The sequence below is a fragment of the Melopsittacus undulatus genome, chromosome 3, assembly GCF_012275295.1.
Source record: "Melopsittacus undulatus isolate bMelUnd1 chromosome 3, bMelUnd1.mat.Z, whole genome shotgun sequence".
Lineage (NCBI taxonomy): Eukaryota > Metazoa > Chordata > Aves > Psittaciformes > Psittaculidae > Melopsittacus > Melopsittacus undulatus.
The window spans coordinates 77,445,678-77,464,790 of NC_047529.1; the positions used below are offsets into that span (position 1 = coordinate 77,445,678).

General features: G+C 37.4%; 2 protein-coding genes across 4 annotated transcripts in view; one reads left to right on the forward strand and one right to left on the reverse strand.

The window, feature by feature from the left end:
• The first annotated feature begins 143 nt into the window (after positions 1-143).
• TFB1M (transcription factor B1, mitochondrial) overlaps positions 144-19,113 on the forward strand; it is a 29,128-nt gene continuing 10,158 nt past the window's right edge. Inside the window, exons 1-6 of one of the 3 annotated variants that reach the window (XM_031049769.2) lie at positions 144-209; positions 1,361-1,516; positions 2,977-3,128; positions 7,282-7,390; positions 8,529-8,680; positions 13,755-13,874. In XM_031049769.2, the coding sequence (XP_030905629.1) occupies positions 152-209; positions 1,361-1,516; positions 2,977-3,128; positions 7,282-7,390; positions 8,529-8,680; positions 13,755-13,874 (747 nt within the window). In that variant the 5' untranslated portion in view covers positions 144-151. The other 2 variants (XM_005150151.3, XM_031049770.2) reach the window with 2 other exon arrangements.
• CLDN20 (claudin 20) lies at positions 18,435-19,094 on the reverse strand. The gene has a single exon (XM_005150068.2). It carries the CDS (start codon positions 19,092-19,094, stop codon positions 18,435-18,437), a length of 660 nt encoding a protein of 219 aa, XP_005150125.1.

Below are 19,113 nucleotides of genomic sequence, written 5' to 3' on the forward strand. Positions count from 1 at the left end.
TGGGTAACGCACAGGGCCTATCCCATCCCCACCATCTGCCCACCGCGGCTACGCACACGGTACGGCGCCTGCGTTCCTATCAGCATACTCGTGGCCATGCCTCCCCGGGACACGGAGCCAATCATGACGCAGAGCAGCCGGATGCGCCCCTATGGAGACACGCCGGAGCAAAGACACTTCCTTTTCCGGGTCAGCCCCCGCAGCACACAGTAAGGAGCCGCCGCGGTGCTGGGGATGCTGTTCTGAGCTTTCCTTTTCCTAAGTAAAGAGGCAGGGAAACCTGTGCGCGGCAGGATGGCGCCTCCGCCCTGGTCCCGGCCCGCTCCGCTTCTCTGGACCTTGCATCACCCCATTTGCCCGTACGCTAATGGCCTCCACGCCTGTGCGGGCACTGCCGTGTCATCCCTCTCGTGCCGTCACTAGGAGCATGCGTACTGCGGGCCCGTCCTGAGGGAGGCAGGGGGAGGAGTAGCCAATGTGGGGTGGAACTTGCCGGGATCGGGGCCGTTGTGGGGCGGAACAGGGATTCAGCTTCCTACGAGGGGCTCTGCCCCAGGCGGAGCGGCTTGTGCTCCATGCGCTGTCCCCGGCCTATCAGCAGCTGCCAATGGCGTCTGCACTTGGAGGCTCGCCTTCTCCTGCAGTCTAGTCCTGCTGCTCCACGGCTTTGCTGCTATCGGTTACTGTCGTGAGGCCGCTAAGAGCTAAAGTGCGCTTGGCGGCCGCTCCTCGGACAGGCTGCTGGGTGTTGGGCTGCAGCGTTGTGAGGCAGGCCCTGCTACTGTAGGGGGGGTCGTTCGGTGCTGGAGCTTGTTGGTCCCAGGGTCTGTAATGGCGAGGTCAAGGGTGCCAGGTGCAGGTAGAGGAAGGTGAAACATTTGGACCTGTCATCCTCAAAGTAAAAAGAATTTTTATTCTTAATTAGTTAATATTACTGTTTATGCTTGGGTTTCTTCTGTTTAGAAAGGCAGGTGATTAATAAAAAGTAATTCTTTTTTGATGACACTTTAAATACATTCTTTCTGTGATGCCATGAATTCAAGCATATTATCCTTAATGGTTCTTTTATACAGTAATGAAAGATAGACACTGGACAATTGTGAGAGCAATTGACACTGAACAATAGTGAGAGGGTTTTGTTTTACCTGGTGTTGTGGCAAAGCTACAAAACAAAGTGTTGCCTAAATCCCATGAACACATGCAAAACACTGCATGCAATAGTCAAAATACTGATGTTTAAAATTGAGCACTTGCATAATGATTTATAAATCATGTATTTGTAAACTTTGTAGTGTTTTTAGTGTTAAGTATATTAGAATTTATTGCATATGCTAGAACCATCTCTTAAATGTCTCTTTAGGAGGAAGGGGCAAAAGTTGTCGTATGGCTGCTCCAGGAAAGGCGGCAGCTTTCCGTCTGCCTCCCCTGCCAACTATTGGAGAGATTATTAAACTCTATCGCCTTAAAGCACAGAAACAACTTTCCCAGAATTTTCTACTGGATTTGCGACTGACAGGTTAAATATTTTACTGTTATATTTTTATCCTCTATAAAACATGTGTCCTGGTTTTCTTCAAGATCCTGATTCTAGCTAAGGAGATGGTGTTTGTATGATGAAATCTGTCAAGTTAATAGCAGCTTAGTGGTAAACCTTTAAAGATTTATTTTAGTTTTAGCTTAGAAAAAACTTTACTTGTAAATGCCTAGAAAATGTGTTTCTGTATAAATAACAGTAACTTTTAGGTAGAAACTATATTCCTATATGGAATATGGATTATTGATTGAAATGCGAAAGTCCAAGCCTTAATAGTATTTTTACCATTCAGGTGCTATTATAGTTTACAAGTTTGATTTAAAAAAAATACTATTTTTTTAGCCTATTATGTATCATAGAAAGTACTGCAACTCATTGTGCAATTTTATTTACTATATATCCGGGCTAGGAATTTGTCTTAGTTTATCAGAAATGTAGCTTTTTTGAACCAGTTTTATTGTTCAGGTTTTTGCATTTTCATGTCTGCAGTGATAGCAAAGCTGGCACTGTTCAGTCAGAGGTGGGTTTCTTTACTGTTCTAACGGTGGCTGGGTTTTGCAGTAAGAAGTGCATGTAGCTGATGGTTTGAATACATTTGAAGATTGAGGTTGATAAAGATTTAGAGTGTGAACATGAAACATAGATCCACTTCCTGAACAACTGGACTCTTACCTTGGAATTAAAATGTCTGCATGCATTTAGTAAAACCTTATGAGTTGGTAAGTCTTCAGGTATTCCTTATTGCACATTTAAGAAGTTATGGAATGAGCAGTAGTTTCTCTCAGCATCTTCTCTCCATACTTCCTAAGGATCCCTTTATTTCATTGGCTACATTATTAATGTTTATTTTAAAACCTTAATCTGTTTTTTTTTTCCTGGCTGTAATACATTGCAATATTATATATTTCCACTAATGTATAGGTATTCTTTCCTCATCTTTCATCTGGCTCACTTTCTGTGACTACCAATTGCCTGTATTCCAACTCTCAGTTTACTCCAACTCCTCTGTCATACAATTGCTGGGTTCATATTGAAATCTTCTTCTTAAATTTCCTTGAAACATAGGCGCTAAGGAAATGTAGTGAAATACTGTAGCGCAAGACTTTAGGATGTTGAACACAAGTGCTTACTTGCAGGAAAATAGTCCTGGTGGTTTACAGATGAGAAATAATATTTTGTTTTCATTTGATTCTGTCATGAGCAGCAATGTATATTACATGAAGCTGAAAATACTATTTTTAAAATAGCTGAGGGTATCTTGTAGTATGAAACAAATCTGATTTTTGTGCAGTGTAGCAGGTGTGTGGTTAACTGGGATGTGTCACTGTTTATGTCTGTTCTGAGGTAAGCACACTTGTATTTTAACAATAAACAATGAGTTTATATAAGTGAGCTGGATCTTCTGCAGAATAAAAGCTTTGTATGTTCTTTGTGTCTTGCAGACAAGATAGTGAAACACGCTGGCAATCTGAAAAATGCCCATGTTTGTGAAGTGGGCCCCGGGCCAGGAGGGATTACCAGATCCATTCTCAGTGCTGGTGTTGAACAACTCCTTTTAATTGAAAAAGATGCCAGATTTATTCCAGGATTACAGGTACCAGCTGGAGAATAATTTGTATAAATGTATCCACACCATTGTCTAAGAAGATTTTAAGAACACAGAGAGGTGCCAAGTGTCTTGCTGAGATCTCAGCATTGAAAACAGGTTTGCTTCTTTAGCTTAAATCAGAGCTATTGTTTGGTTGAAGATAAAAACGCACAGTATAGCAATTAATTGTTCTTGCTTTCTCCTGTGCCCCTTGGGACCTGATCCTGCAACTGAATTAGTGCTGAATCTTATTTTTTTTTTCTTCTGGTTGAGATATTTTGGTTGCATTTCACCATTCAGGTGAACTAGTAGTTTGAGGGCTGAATGTAATGTCTTTTGGTCTTATTTTGAATTTTAAACCTAATAATTATGCTTTGTAAAATTGTGAAAGCATAGTTCCAGTCCAGTTCATGTTCAGTATGCATAATATCATAGAATCATAGAATAGTTAGGGTTGGAAAAGACCTTAAGATCATCTAGTTCCAACCACCCCGCCATGGGCAGGGGCACCCCACACTACACCGTATCACCCAAGGCTCTGTCCAACCTGGCCTTGAACACCTCCAGGGATGGAGCATTCACAACTTCCCTGGGCAACCCATTCCAGTACCTCACCACCCTTACAGTAAAGAACTTCCTCCTTATATCTAATCTAAACTTCCCCTGTTTAAGTTGTAACCCATTACCTGTTATCCTATCACTACAGTCCCTAATGAAGAGTCCCTCTCCAGCATCCTTGTAGGCCCCCTTCACATTCTGGAAGGCTGCTATGAGGTCTCCATGCAGCCTTTTCTTCAGGCTGAACAGCTCCAACTTTCTCAGCCTGACTTCATACGGGAGGTGCTCCAGTCCCCTGGTCATCCTCGTGGCCCTCCTCTGGACTTGTTCCAAGAGTTCCATGTCCTTTTTATGTTGAGGACACCAGAACTGTATACAGTACTCCAAGTGAGGTCTCATGAGAGCAGAGTAGAGAGGCAGGATCACCTCCTTCGACCTGCTGTTCACACTTCTTTATATTCTTTTATATCCAAATGCAGAAGAATAAACCAGTGTTTATTTTACATTAAAAAATAAAAATGCCTTAAACTCTGGTTCCTTTCTTTTAAAATTGGTATAATTTCACAAATTATTGTGGCATTTTTCAAATGCCATTTACTTGTGTTCCTATTAAATTTCTATGTTTATGGAATTTGGATGTATAAATCTATGAAGAAAAACAGTAAAAAAATTCTATTTAAATCAGATTTAACTGTTTTCTTGTGCCTCTACAATCTCAAAGGTCTTTCCTTGTATTGTACTGTGTCTTCTGTAGTAAATCAGCAGTGAAAATAAACAGTTCAGTTGAGAACTGCTACCCTCTTTGTGGGACAAAACCAATCTAAGAATGAAAATACTCGTATATTTACACCTGAATATGCATGTAACTATGTCTTTGTAGGCTTAACCATTAGTAATTTATAGTATGTCCTCCTTACTTTATGAAGTGTGAAAACTTAATGTTTTCACTTCTCTTGAGTTGGGGCAAATCTGCATTTCTGTTTCAGATTTTAAGAACTGCTTTGGGTTTGGAGAGAATTTGAGTTTCAGTGGTACTTGTTAACAGGTTTTTAAGTATTCACACGATTTTCCTCATCTTCCAAAATGCAGCCACTATAACAGATTTGTCCGAATTTATCAAGGTCTATAATGAGGTTTTGGTATGTAATTACCGTTCAAGTAAATTAACATTAGTCATTATTTTTAATTAGCAACCTTCTTAAAATAGAAATAAATATGCCTGAATGAAGTTATTGAATATAAAGATGTTATAACTTAGTAGCAGTGGATGTGAATGAAAACTATATATATTGCATCCATTATTGTTAAATTTGGGTTTTCCCTCCAAATAAGATGATGCATAATAGAATGAATCTTTCTTTTATGATAATGTGGGTTGTAATACCTATTTTTTCTAGTTTCCTGTTAAAAACATCAAAACCAGATGCTCATAAATGGGTTGAGGTTTGAATAACAAAATGACAGAGATTAAAATAACAACTGGGGACTCTTAAAAATGTTTCTTTAGATACTTATGAAATCACCAATCTAAAGTGTACAGTGTCTTTTATTAACTTTTTCAGGCTGTGGTCTCTATCAGAAAACTGAAGTTGTGATCCTCTTTACTGCAAAACTGAAATATAGTGAAAAACATATGTGTACAGAGTAAAAGTTTACACAAGCTGGGAGTCTGTCAGTTCTGTCTCACTCTTAAAGACTCACAAACTCCCTGTGCCATATGCCCTCGTAGTTCTTAGGCTGGAAAAACTGATGAAGAGAGAAAGGGGGCTCTTGTCCAGAGAGCAGATTTAATACAGAATTCTTTCAGGAACATAATTTTATTTTTTAAACTGTGCCCTTTGTGTTTTCTTCATGCCCTTTTGATTGTGTGTGATCAACTAGAGGATCTCTATGATGGAGAATCACTTGGCTAATGTGCTTGGTGCACAAGAGCTCCTGGAACTGTTAGCTGTACCTATCAGTCTTAAAGTGGAGAACGTTTCAGTGGGTTTCCAAGTCTTTATTTCCAATTATAAATATACAACTGTGATTTTTCTGCTCACAAATTAAATCCAGTTCTCATTTATGTTGTGATACTCAAAAAAACCCTAAAGTCCTCTTGACATGAAAACCATTATTAAAAAACAGTATAACATATGTTAATCCATTACTGTGTAGGCAGTTGTTTGCTTCCTCTTATGCTATTTTCTAACTTTATTGATCTTACATTATCATACATCCTGTTACAGCATTTATTACAGCTTCAAAGAAAAATTTGGCAAATCATGGCAGATTAGTGAATCTGTATGCCATATAATTGCTAGTGTAATGCTGAAAAAGACATAAAATAGTTTGGAGTTGAGTTTAGATGTATTTCTTCTATTGGAAAATAATTGCATTTAAATCACATAGGAACATACAGATTTAGTTAAGGTTTTTTTATTTTTTTTAGTATGCAACAAAAAATTTAGCTGTTTTGATGGTAAAAAAAAATTTACTCAAAAAAATTTCATGCCAAAGATTGTAGAACAGTATGAGAAAGCAGGTCTTCCTTTGGTTCAAGAGACCTGTGTAAGCTATTTGTGCCCCTGAGCATATAAATAGGATTCAGATTGGAGATGGAATGAGCAATGGTGAGCAGTTTATTTCAGCAGTCAAACCACTAGCACTTAGCTGTTTATGGTTTTGGATTTCTGTGCAAAAGCAAGATTGTTCTTTGAGCCATTTTTCATTATTCTGATGTAGGAACAATAAATATCCCCAAAATCTTTGTAGAAGTTGACTTTGCATTTGAATTGTGCTGTTTGTGCAAAGCTTCATACTTAAGAGAAAGATTAGTGCAGCACTAAAAAACTTAGCTAGTTGTGATTGTGTAAACTGACACCAGAAATGAAGGAGCTGATCATCAAACCACAGCCTATTCTGAGTTTGCTTTTCAGCCTTTATTAAATATGAGGTAAGCTGCAGAAGTAGGATAGAGAAGTTGGCAACAGAGTGATTTTTTTTTAATGTTTAAAAAGATAAAGTTTTTTGAGATGTTTCTCTACTGCTAAATACTCATTCCCTTTTAATGGTGTGAGTACAAGCTACTACAGAGGGGGTATTGAGAAATTGTTTTCCCCCTTTTTTATGTAAAAGAAAAGCTAACTGAATACTTGTGCAGCCTTCTATCACATGTGGCTAAAATTGGATAATAGACCCTGCAGCTGCAGGGGAGTCAGAATAAAAAACATGAGCATTGTTTCCAAAGGTAATGGATCTAAAAACTTTTCAAAACCTGCTGCTTGCATTATTACTTAAATCAGATGGGTTTCTGTTGGTGGCCCAGGTTTGTTAATTGTCCTTGTTGAAGACACTTTTTGAAGTCTTTTCAGGTTTAAATTCACTGTTGAAAATTCTGTGGCTGTGAACAATGTTTACAGAGTCACACATTAAACTTTTTTTGTTAGTGTTTGCTTTTTGAAAGTAAATACTTACTAATAGTACCTCAGTTTTAACTATTATTGTGCTTTTTGTGTATTGAAGATAAATACATAGCAGTGTTTTAATTTCTGCTGTGGCTGAAACTAGAAATCCTTTGGTTAATACTCACTGTGAATTCTGCTTGTGTGCTTACAAACAGTTGTTATCTGAAGCAGCTCCAGGAAAAGTGCGCATTGTTCATGGAGATATCCTGACATACAAGATGGAGAAGGCTTTTCCAAAGCACTTAAAAAAGAACTGGGATGATGGTTAGTATTTGGATTTGGTTTATTTTTAAGGCTTCTTATATCTTAAGTGTGGTTGTATAATTGGAGTTCACGGAGTGCAGGTGTTACTCTCTTCTAGTACATTTTGAAGGTGAGAAGAGAGAGATGAGCTTGTTTCCTTCCTTTCTGGAAGGAAACGGAATCCTCTTCTAAGACAAAACAGTGGAACTGATGTGACATTCATCTTAAGTCAACAGTGAGGAGCTTTGCAGTGATTAACTTTTGAATGTCTTGACTGTACAATAACGACTCTTGGAAAGTAAATAAAAGCAAATAATTTTTCTGTATTACTGTCATATGAAAATCTGAAAGGCTGGTGGATTTTAGAAAGATACTTGGCCATCTCTGATACACATGTAATGTCACAAATATTCTAGAAATAGCACAGCCTAAAAAGTGCATAATAAGTGTGCCAGAAAAGCAGCGTGAATTAATATTATCATAAAATCAACCAGATTGGAGAAGACCTTTAAGATCATCAAATCCAACCATGTTATTAAATGCTGTAGTGTCTAAGAAACAACACACGTGCATTTGTTTTGCCCAATTCTATTGCACTGCTGGGTAGACATAAGGATCCCCACTAATGCAGTGCCTGCTTGTGTTTGTACAACACACATACACTGATAGGATCCATAATTGAAAGTTACCTATCACTTCTTAATGGTTAGGTCTTGTACTTGCCCTAAATCCTTTTGATTTCAGAGGATTCTGTACAGAAGGAGATCTCTGTCCAATTTGATCTAGATGATTATTTTGGGGATTATGAAGACTTCATGAACTATGCTCTTGTAGTTTTGCTGTTACAGTTTTGCTGTTCTGGGGTAGCTCAGCTGAAATCTGCTGATCAGCTGAAAGCTACTGGTCTATTCAAATGTAAATGAGAACCAAACCTAACCACTTTTTTTCCAAGTAATTACTGAGAATTGTAACACAGTTTTGTCAGTGTAAGAAAAATGTAAATGGAAAGGCATAATTCTGGTGAGGCACAATAAAAATTGTTTTTGTGTTTTTAAGTCTAACTTGATATGCACATATCTTTTTTCTTACATGTTCTTTCATGGCAAAATCTCACTCAAAATTCTTTGACAGTTGTTTTTATTCCATCAAATGTTAACAGAGCCACCAGGTATACATATCATTGGGAATCTCCCCTTCAGTGTTTCAACTCCTCTAATCATCAAATGGCTTGAAAATGTTTCCAAAAAGGATGGACCTTTTATTTATGGCAGGACACAGATGACATTGACTTTTCAGAAGGAAGTTGCAGAGGTAAGATATTAATGTTTTCCCAGAATTTTACAGATGCTAAGTTGAACAAAAATTTGCAGTCTCTTGTTTAAAAGTACAACCTAATCTTAGATGGCTTTAAAAAGAGAGTAAAGAGTTGGTTTGATTTTTAGTTTCTGTGGCTGTAAATTACAAATTTTGATGTTGAAGTAATCATCTGCTCTGATTCTTTCACATCCCATAATTATTTTTTTTTCCTTACGGAGAGATATATTTCCTTGAGGTACTTAATCTGTTATTTTCTGAAGTATTGATTTTTAAAACATTAGTAGATTCCACAGCACTCTTCTGTCTTTAACTGTCTTCTCTCTTGATCATTCATGCACCATTTCATCAGTCTGTTTTTCCTTACCTTTCAGTTCTTTGATGAAATACACTGATAGTTTTTTCCTTTACGCTCTTAATTAAAAATATTTTCTTTTTAAAAGATGCCTTCCTTGAAATAAGGAAGAATGGAGGGTTTGCACTATTTCCAGTTGTGATTAAACACTTCACACACAGAAAGTGTTAAGATCATAGAAGCTGACTTTTGCTTTTCTGAATGACAGTTGATAATCAGAATTATTAATGGATTGCTGCTAGTCTTATGTGTGTAGAAAGGCATCACTGGAGTTCTGTCAAAGAAGTCCAAGAGCATATTGAGATTTTACTTTGTGTCAATAGTTAGATTCTCAAAGCTAAACTAATCTGCTATGTAGTATCATTAATTCTAGATCAGTTGATACTTCTCAATGCTTTCAGATTTAAACAGTATATTTCTGTTGCCATTGGATTAAATGTATCATATTACAAAGGCTGGAGGACTTTTTTGCTTTGTATTTATGAAAGCAGTAGGGCTTCTTACCAGCATCTCACTTGCTAAAAAAAAAAAAAAAAGAGGAATTGCACATCTGTCTGAAAACTAAATTTCCATCTAATTAGTCCAGTGTTTGTAAATATCAGGGGTTTGGTGTGCAACCTAAAATGTGTGTGTGATTTTAATCTTTCAACATAAAAATTGTAATAGTAAAGTTTTGCTGTGTTTTTTTGTGCATAAATTAGTAATAAGTATATATGTAAGTGGGATGTCTGTAGTCATTTTTGGGGGTCACAGAAAACCATATTGTGCTGTCATTACTCTAGCCCTGCAGTCAGCATTCAAGACAAGTACTGATATTTCCAGTAGATGGCTCTAGAGAACACCAGGGACAAACATAAAATAAACTGGATTTCTTAATTCAGCTCTGAGCTCATGTGGTTTCAGGTATTAAAAAAAATCTAGGATCATTTTTCCAGAAGAACTTCATGTCATATTAGATCATACCTTGTTGCAAAAATATATCTAATGAACAATGACATAAACTGTGAAGTGGTAATGGGCAAGATGCAAAGTTTTGTGACAGTAGTGAAAAAATTGGCTTAGCACTGAGTGAGAGCATAAATGTACTCACGTTATATAGCTGTAGCCAGCTGCATATGCTACTAGTGACATGCAGGTTATAGTGCTCCTTCACTCAGCATGGCTCACTGAGATCTTAAATACCATGGACTCTTTTTAAGTTTCTTGTACTTAGAATGCTGAGAAGTTAGAAACACTAGGAAACTGAGTATGTTGTCCAAGGTCATACAATGAATAGGTGTTAATTACTGAGTTTACATTCTGGGATCTCTTGATTCTTTTTTCTTACATCTATTTAAACTCTGATCTGCCACTGAAGAGTGAATTGTTCAAGGTTTCTGGTTTGTGTTTCCATAATTGATTTGACATCATGAAAAACTTGAGGGAAACTATTTTGGTTTATGATTAGGAGGAAGAATGGTAATCAAAATCTGTCTTTTTCTGGCCCTCTGGAGTTGCTTAGTGATTGTAATTCGACATACACAAGCATATTCAGTAAAGGGATATAGAGAACAATGTCATGCAGATAATAAGTTGCTACTGATATTTTATGTCTGTGGTTTGATATTATTGAAAGGGAAATGTATTATACCCAGAAGTTTGATGTCCTCAGTCATGTTTCTAAGCTTAGAGTGTAAATATCAAAAGAAGTCTCAGTGTATATGCCATAAACTCTGCAGAAGGGTAGGAAGCTGTCATGGAATGAAGCCATGTGCTTCATCATCAGTTAGGATAAATTGATGTTAACACTAAGAAAATAAAGTATTTTTTGTGGTCAAGCTCAGTTTTGCTAATATAACAGTAGAAAGTACTTTTGCCCTTGTTGCAATGGTAGTTTCCTGCTCTTCTGTTTCCTTGTAGTGTAGGTATGCTGGCATGAGTTTTGTCAGTATAGACCACTCTGTTCTGATATGATTTGATTAAATTGATTGCAACTTGATTGATGAGAGCCAGCAGTTGTTATATGCCAGATTCTGAGACCTGTTAATGAGATATTCACAGAAGTAAAAAATTTACTTTTAAGTGTTGAACAGATTATTTTTGTCTCTCTGTAGTTTAAATTTGTAAACTGGTTAGTTACTTTGTGGATAAGAATTTTTTACCTTGCCTCATGTTCTTCAGACCCAGCCCTCCGTCACCTTAGTCTGTAACCTGGGCCATGTACTTCCAGGGCCACTTCCATTAAAATGAATCATATTTTAGTTTAATTAGAAGATCTTTGTCAGTCTCTAAGTCTGAGTAAAACTGGGTAGGGAATAGTTTGCCTGAGTTGCTCTCCCAAAATGGTCTGCAAGCTGGGAGGTGGGGTACCTAGAAGACAGGCGTGTGGAACACTGCTGTTTATGTAGAAGGCTAGGCAAAAGATGCTAATAAAGTGGAAAACAATACAGATCTTTGAGCAGTAAACGTAAGAAAAATTACTATTATGTTTTCATAACTCATACAGGTTGGATGTAAATACTTACATTCTAAAATAAAATAGTTGTTCTGCAGAAAGTGGTTTGTGTACTAAAATGTATTTAGTATTCCTTTATATGGTCAGCTTTGACAGTCTCCTTCTTCAGGGAGGTTAATTACTGTGACAGATATTGCAGATTATTTGATAATGGGGTTTTAATACGCATTTATGAAAAGCACAGTTGTGTGGTATAGCTTACTGAAGAACAGAACAGTTGTTCCTGAAGTTAGTCAGAGGTTGATAGTGAGCAGCATTAAAAGAGATGTCAGGTACCACTGGATTGTATTAAGCTTCAGAATCTTTGCTGTGCTTCATGCCTTGCAAAAATTTTAATAGCAGAATGTTTCTTAGTTAGCTGAACTTCAGAATGTGTTCATCTGCAGTTTCAGATGCTATCTGTATTTTAAATGTAGGAACTAACTAAATTTTGAGAACCAAGGAGAAAAAAAAACACTACAAAAGTAGGATGTTACAGAAGTATGAAAACAAACTTTTTAGCAGGGCCTGTTACAACAGGACAAGGGGTAATGGTTTTAAATTAAAAAAGGGTAGATTTAGACTACATAAGGAAGAAATATTTTACAATGCAAGTGGTGAAACAGTGGAACAGATTGCACAGAGGGGTGTAGATACCCCACCCCTGGAAACATTCAGGGTCAGTTTGGATGGGAGTGTGAGCAACCTGATCTAGTTGAAGGTGACCCTGCTTATTGCAGGGTGACTGGACTAGATGACCTTTAAAGGTCCTTTCCAACCCAGACCCTTCTCTGATTCTGTTCTCATCATTTTTGTGTTCCTGGAGCAATGTCATACATTTCTTGCTGATGTGGGTTGAAGTAGTTTAAGATGTTACTGCCCAGAGGTGGATTTTAAGTTATCCCTTCTGCAGCTGAGAAGCAGGAACTGCCTGAGGCTCATTACATGGTTTTTGTGGGAAGACTGGCTTGTTTAAATTGGCATTGCAAGTACTACAAGCAATGTCATTAGGTCTGCTTCATTTCAACTTCAGAGGTGAAGGAACTGTGTAGACTTTGCAGGGTGGTTTGGTTTTTGTTTTGTTTTTTTTTTTTCAGAGAATAATAACGGTGGATAGAGAGAATTTTTTTTCTAGTAGGTTTCCTCTGAAACAATGATGACAGTAGTTTTAAAGCTAGTGTAGGCAGAAAGCACCGAGCTTTCAGAAAAGTCATTGAAAAGTGTTTTATTTGCTCTATGCTCATACCAAAACTGCCTTTCAGGAGAGTTGTTTTTAAAAAAACAAAATAAAACTTCAGCAATAGGTTAAATTTTATTTTTCAAGGATATTTTTACTAAGCATGCCAGCATTTCATGAGTAGTCTTCATCTGAAGCTATGTAATGTACAGATATTGCCAGATATGCAAATTGGTTTTCATATTTCTTTTATTAAGGTGCTGCTAAATAAGAACAGGAATCTTGAAAATTCTATTTCTGAATAGTTTGTGCGATGTCTTTTACCATTTGAGACTTGTCTTACTGGATGCTTTTTGTTTCAACTTTCTTTGTGCTAGCAGATCACAGAACATGTTTATTGCCAGGTAATGAAAGTGTAGACGACTTCTGTCCAGGCTACTGTTTTGTTAATCTTTGTAAGAAATCTCTTGGGAAAATCAGAGGAATGCTAAAATGAGCATATTAAGTATTAAATGCTCTTACTGTTTGGTATGCTAAATTTATGCAAAGTAGATCCAGCTTCCTTGCATATATTGTAAGTGTAGACCAGTCAATAATGTAGGAAATTTTGTTTTCTATCTGATTCTGAGTTTATGGAGCTTTATTTTATCTTGAAACATTAAAAAAATAGTATTTGATACAGAAACAGTGGAAAAAAAGGCTGTGAGAATGTCAGCTGATGTTATGTTTGTTTTGAATCCTGCAGTCAGAATATTTTTAATTTGTTCTTGTGCTCACAGAATTATTTGACATCTGTTAAGTTCTGCAGAAGTTCAAGGAGCACCTTTTCACATGTGTTTGATTGCAGGATATGGGTTGTAAATTAGCATGGTATTTTAGTGAAATGCTGCTATGCTGGAGGGAAAAAAAATCTAGATTAACTGGGCATAGACTTTGACACGAGTTTTTAACAATTGTTTGTTTTAGTTTGTCTTAGCCTTTGATTATACTGAAAATCAAGCTTTAATGTAACCCACCACATGTAAATCTGTGAAACTGAATTGACTATGTTTTGATTCTTCAATAGAGGCTTACAGCTAATCCAGGAGGTAAGCAGCGTAGCAGGCTGTCCATCATGGCTCAGCATCTCTGCACTGTTGAAAACTGTTTCGTGATTCCAGGTGAAGCTTTTGTTCCAAAGCCAGAGGTAAATTTTGATTATTTCTTCTGGGGCTTTTTTGTTCATTTGTTAGTCAAACAGTATATTTGATTTTGAGTAAGGAACACAGGTGCTATAGTTCATCTCCATACTATGAAGTGATGTGATTTTCCTGTAAACAAAACATACGTGCTTCAAGAAGGTGCTTTTCTTTTTGGTTACTCAGAACTTGGCTTTGGCCTTCAAGCTTGTCTGCAAGATCAGAATACTTCTTTGGGTGCTTCTGAAAAGCTGATCAGGATTTAATGAGATGATACTTCATTAGTATTGTAGCCTCTTTAGAAAGTCTACAATTTTACAGTTTGCATTTATAAACAGTTTGGGAATTATGCCTAGAAAAGTTGATGGGTCTTTTGAAAGACCCTGATAAATAAAAGCTTTACATTTGTCATCTTTGTCAAAGATCTCTAATTTTGCCATGTCTATAATCTTTACATTCCGCCCTACTCATCTTTAGCATATTTATCTCCCTCCTATTCACTATAGCACTTTGTCAGTTACATCCCACTGTCTATTTAAAAAAGTAATGATCTTTTCTTCCTTTGTTCTTGAGTAGAGAGCAGTCTCTTTGCTGTTCTATTATCTGCTGGTTTTTATTAACAGACATGATTATAGGAGTCAAAAATTAATAAACTGTATTTTGGGCAAGAATGTACCTTATTTGTTTGTTTGTTATGGAAAAATGTGTGCCTGATGCTTGAGTGGGGTCTGTTTTCCCTGAATGAATGTGGAAATGTACCGTTCTGTTTCAGAAATGAACTTTCAGCTTCTGAAAGTTCTTTAAATGGTTAGTTCAGCTTATCAGTACATATCACTTCTCTCTTACTGCAGTCGATTTCCTGGTCTTTTTACTCCTCAGGCTTACCTCCTGAGAACCTTTGGAAGGTTATTTTCTCTCTTTTTATCATAGAATCATATAATAGTTAGGGTTGGAAAGGACCTTAAGATCATCTAGTTCCAACCACCCCACCATGGGCAGGGGCACCCCACACTAAACCGTATCACCCAAGGCTCTGTCCAACCTGGCCTTGAACACCTCCAGGGATGGAGCATTCACAACTTCCCTGGGCAACCCATTCCAGTGCCTCACCACCCTAACAGTAAAGAATTTCTTCCTTAGATCCAATCTAAACTTCCCCTGCTTTTTAACCAGTTACCCCTTGTCCTGTCACTACAGTCCCTAGCGAAGAGTCCCTCTCCAGCATCCTTGTAGGCCCCCTTCAGATACTGGAAGGCTGCTATGAGGTCTCCACGCAGCCTTCTCTTCTCCAGGCTGAACAGCCACAACTTTCTCAGCCTCTCTTCATACAGGAGGTGCTCCAGTCCCCTGATCATCCTCGTGGCCCTCCTCTGGACTTGTTCCAAGAGTTCCGTGTCCTTTTTATGTTGAGGACACCAGAACTGCACACAGTACCCCAGGTGAGGTCTCACGAGAGCAGAGTAGAGAGGCAGGATCACCTCCTTCGACCTGCTGGTCACGCTTCTTTTGATGCAGCCCAGGATATGGTTGGCTTTCTGCGCTGCGAGTGCACACTGAAGCCGGCTCATGTTCATTTTCTCATCGACCAACACCCCCAAGTCCTTCCCCGCAGGGCTGCTCTGAATCTCTTCTCTGCCCAACCTGTAGCTGTGCCTGGGATTGCTCTGACCCAGGTGTAGGACTTTGCATGTTCAAACTCCATAAGGCTGGCATCAGCCCACCTTACAAGTGTGTCAAGGTCCCTGTGGATGACTCCTGGATTTATCACAATAAATTTTAAGGCCTCTATCTGAGCATATTCTGATGATAATTTAAAGTTTTGTTACTATTTTTTGAGCAAGTGATTGTGCAAGTGTGTTCAGTTATTAATCGTGACAGCAGTCTGTTGTGAAGAAAAATGACCATGCTTAAGACATTTTTTGCTTTACATTTTTAAATTGGTGGTGGGGATTTTTTCCTGTCTCCTTGGTGAATGAAACATAAATTCATTGTATAATCTCCCTTTTAAATACGTGAAAAAAGCCTCCAGTAAGGCCAAAATTCCACTTTTATGGTGGTTTCTCCGTTGTGGATGCAATGTGAGGGCACAGTAGAGCTGGTGTAGACAAAAGTCTTGTGCAGACCATGCCTCAGAATTAGGAAGCTATATCTGATATTCCCATTTTCCTGTGCTGAAAAGATCACAATTGCTTGAGGGATAGGTAACTCATAGAATCATGACAAATGTTTTAGTATAAGCAAAGTCCTACAGTCAGTTGCTGCTCTGTTGAATAAAAAACTCAGTACCACTAAAAGCAAGAACATCCTTATTTAATATATTTCTTTGACTTAATACCGTTTATATTGCAAAAGCAGAAAGTACAAATTTTTCGACAGACCTAGCACTTGTTTTCAATATATTTTATTTCCTTCAGACTTCTGTTTTATGCGGATCCTCTGCTTTATCCCTGTTCTTTTAGCCGTAGGCTGACATGTGCGTTTAGATACTTCCATTCCTGATAAAATTTTTTTTTTTTGTAGGAAGCTCTTCAGCGTATTTTGAACAAAATGGCTCAGTGTTTGATTTTTGTTTCATAGGTATACAAAGAAGTTTAGCTACTTCTGTATAAAATTTACTGCTTTTGTAACCAACGAATACTTCATTTTGCTTATAGTTTACAATTCTTCCATTTCACTTATGCCCTTCTGTAAAAATGCTGTTGGTTTTTGTTTTACAGTGTTAATTTTAATTCACATACATAGCAATGATCACACATCAGTGTCATGTCAGCCCCCTTACAACAGGTGGAGATGCATGGTTTTGGGAATGAGTTGTTTACCTCATTTGCTCATTGAATGAATAGTATTTCAGCAGTACTATGAATGTTGAGACGCAAAAGACTCCTGGTTTATGGAGTGGAATGGTGCTGCACAGCACTGTCTAAGGAAAAGAAAATTTGGCTTTTTGATCAGTTAAGTCTCTGCAGTGCTGAGTAACTACTAACATTAGGATTAGTACAAAACAAGCTCTTGGATGAATACATAGGAAACTCAAGGCAATTGTGTAATGGTAGTAACACACGCAAGGTGTAATTTCATTCTGTGTATATTAGAATAAAGCCTCTTTACACATTAGATGAATAAAACATTCCACTTTCTCAAATTCTGTAACAGAAGATCTTTTTCCATCAAACTATGTATATAATGTTAAGGCCCCTTTATACTGTTCTAGTGAATTTCAAGCTAATAATATGGGAAGTGAAAGTTGTATATAAATAAATAGCAGTTGGTCATGTTAAATGACTTGTCCAGTGTTATCATATTCCTAAATTTAAAGGCCTGTATTATACCCCTTTTATTCTCTTACCTGTGCTAGCAAATTCACATCAATTTCATTCTCATTTAGGGAAGCATTTTGATAGACCATGCTCTGCCAGAGATCAGTACAAAACAAAATCTGTGTGTTGGAAGAAAAGGTTAAAGGATCTAAGATTATTAATCAGAATAAGGGAGTTACTTGTCTCCTTATCACCACTGTATATTACATTTTACAGTAGCAAATATGTGGGTGTGAGCCTGAAACAGAGCCTGAAGTGATAATTAAAAAGACTTACAAAGTTCTTTTAGAAGGCCAGAAACATAGAAGACAATAAATGGTAGCTATATTATTTGGGCTGTTAAAAGCCAGAAAGTTTCCAGATTTTTTTTGAACACAGATTATTTAGTTTGTATCCTGTATGTTAGTTTGCAGGTGTTTTCGTAGTTGTGATTATATTTCTGTTGTTGTATTACTTCTCAAATCTAACATTCATTGTGTAGTGATAGATTAGTAGCTATTGGTGAATGTCGAGTAGACATTTCTTTAAGAATAATAAATGAAACCCACAGCAGGTGGCAATTTGGGGCAGGAGAGCCATTTTGGCAAGATCTGAATGGTACTGCTGATTCTTCAGCCTGATATGCAGAATATACAATGCAGTTGAGGTTTGGGGCTTAGGGGGTTTTGGTGGGGGTTTTGTTTTGAGGGTTTTGTGTGTGATTTTTTGTTTTGTATTTTAAGAAATCTAGTTACTGAGACAATTTAGAACTGAAAATGAAAGGCAGATTGGTCTTGCTATTTAAAATACATTCAGTTTAGTTCCTTGGACAGGGAGTGGTTGAGGGTTTTTTTCCTTGCACCATAATTAAAGATGAAAAAGTAAAATATGCTATAAAACTTTATATGTTGTTGATAGCCTGATTTGCTAACTAGAAGGCAGTTAGTTTTTAAACATCTTTGCTGTAATAAGTCATCAGTACATTAACTGTACTGTCAGTTATGTTTTAAAATAGCTCCTGTTTTCTTCAGTAAATGTTACTTGGAAAATCACAAAGAATGGTTTGAAAAATCAGCAGAAAAGTACTCTTGTAGCAGACTTAAGCATTATTTCTTAATTTTAGTTTTTTTGTGGATGCCACTATAAATTAAATACTTTGCTTAAACATAACTTCAGCTCAGATGTAAGTAAAGTGCTACGTTATACATTCTTTGAAATAATAAAACTACACTTAGCACAACAAATGGCATCAATGGATAGAAATAACTGTATTTACACATAGTCCTTCAGGTTGTAGCCTGTGTTGCTCTCCTGCTCTGTAGATGGGAAATGGTGCTGCTTTGGAGGGTAAATCCATGCTCCTTGCTGCTTTTTAAAACATGAAGTGCAGAAGATAACACCTGCAGTAAGCAGAAACCCTGCTGAAATAAATCCTGTATAAACTGCTCCTCCCGGTTCATGTTTACTGCTCTCTGGAACGGTCTGGTCCAGAAAATTTGAAATAATTTCTCTTGTATACCAGGATGTTGGTACTAATCCAAAAATTCCTGCAAGAATGAAGCAGACTCCTCCAGCAAAACAAGCGTGACTTTTGCTGTCAGTGTCCCCTCCCAACTTTGTGCACTTCATTCCAACTGTAGTGATGCAGATCCCAAAGGCCGATAAGATACAAGACAGTACCATGGTGGTCCGTGCAGCTTGGATGTAGATGGGGAGAGAGAGAACAGAGTATTTTAGGGTACAGCTAAACATCCCAGTGCTGTACCATGTGCAGTCCATCCAAAGTCCTTGCATCTGTGTTATAGCTGTTATGATATTTGAACCAACATCTGCATTTACCTTCCAGTTTGGTAGCAAGGTGGCTGTGATATCTCCAAAAACACCAAACAATGCCAGAATAAAAGCAAAGAACTGCAGACTTGCTGATGCCATGTTGATTATCTGCTGTCAC

Coding starts and splice junctions, on each gene's coding strand:
- CLDN20 (XM_005150068.2), bottom strand. CDS start 19,094: ATGGCATCAGCAAGTCTGCAGTTCTTTGCTTTTATTCTGGCATTGTTT.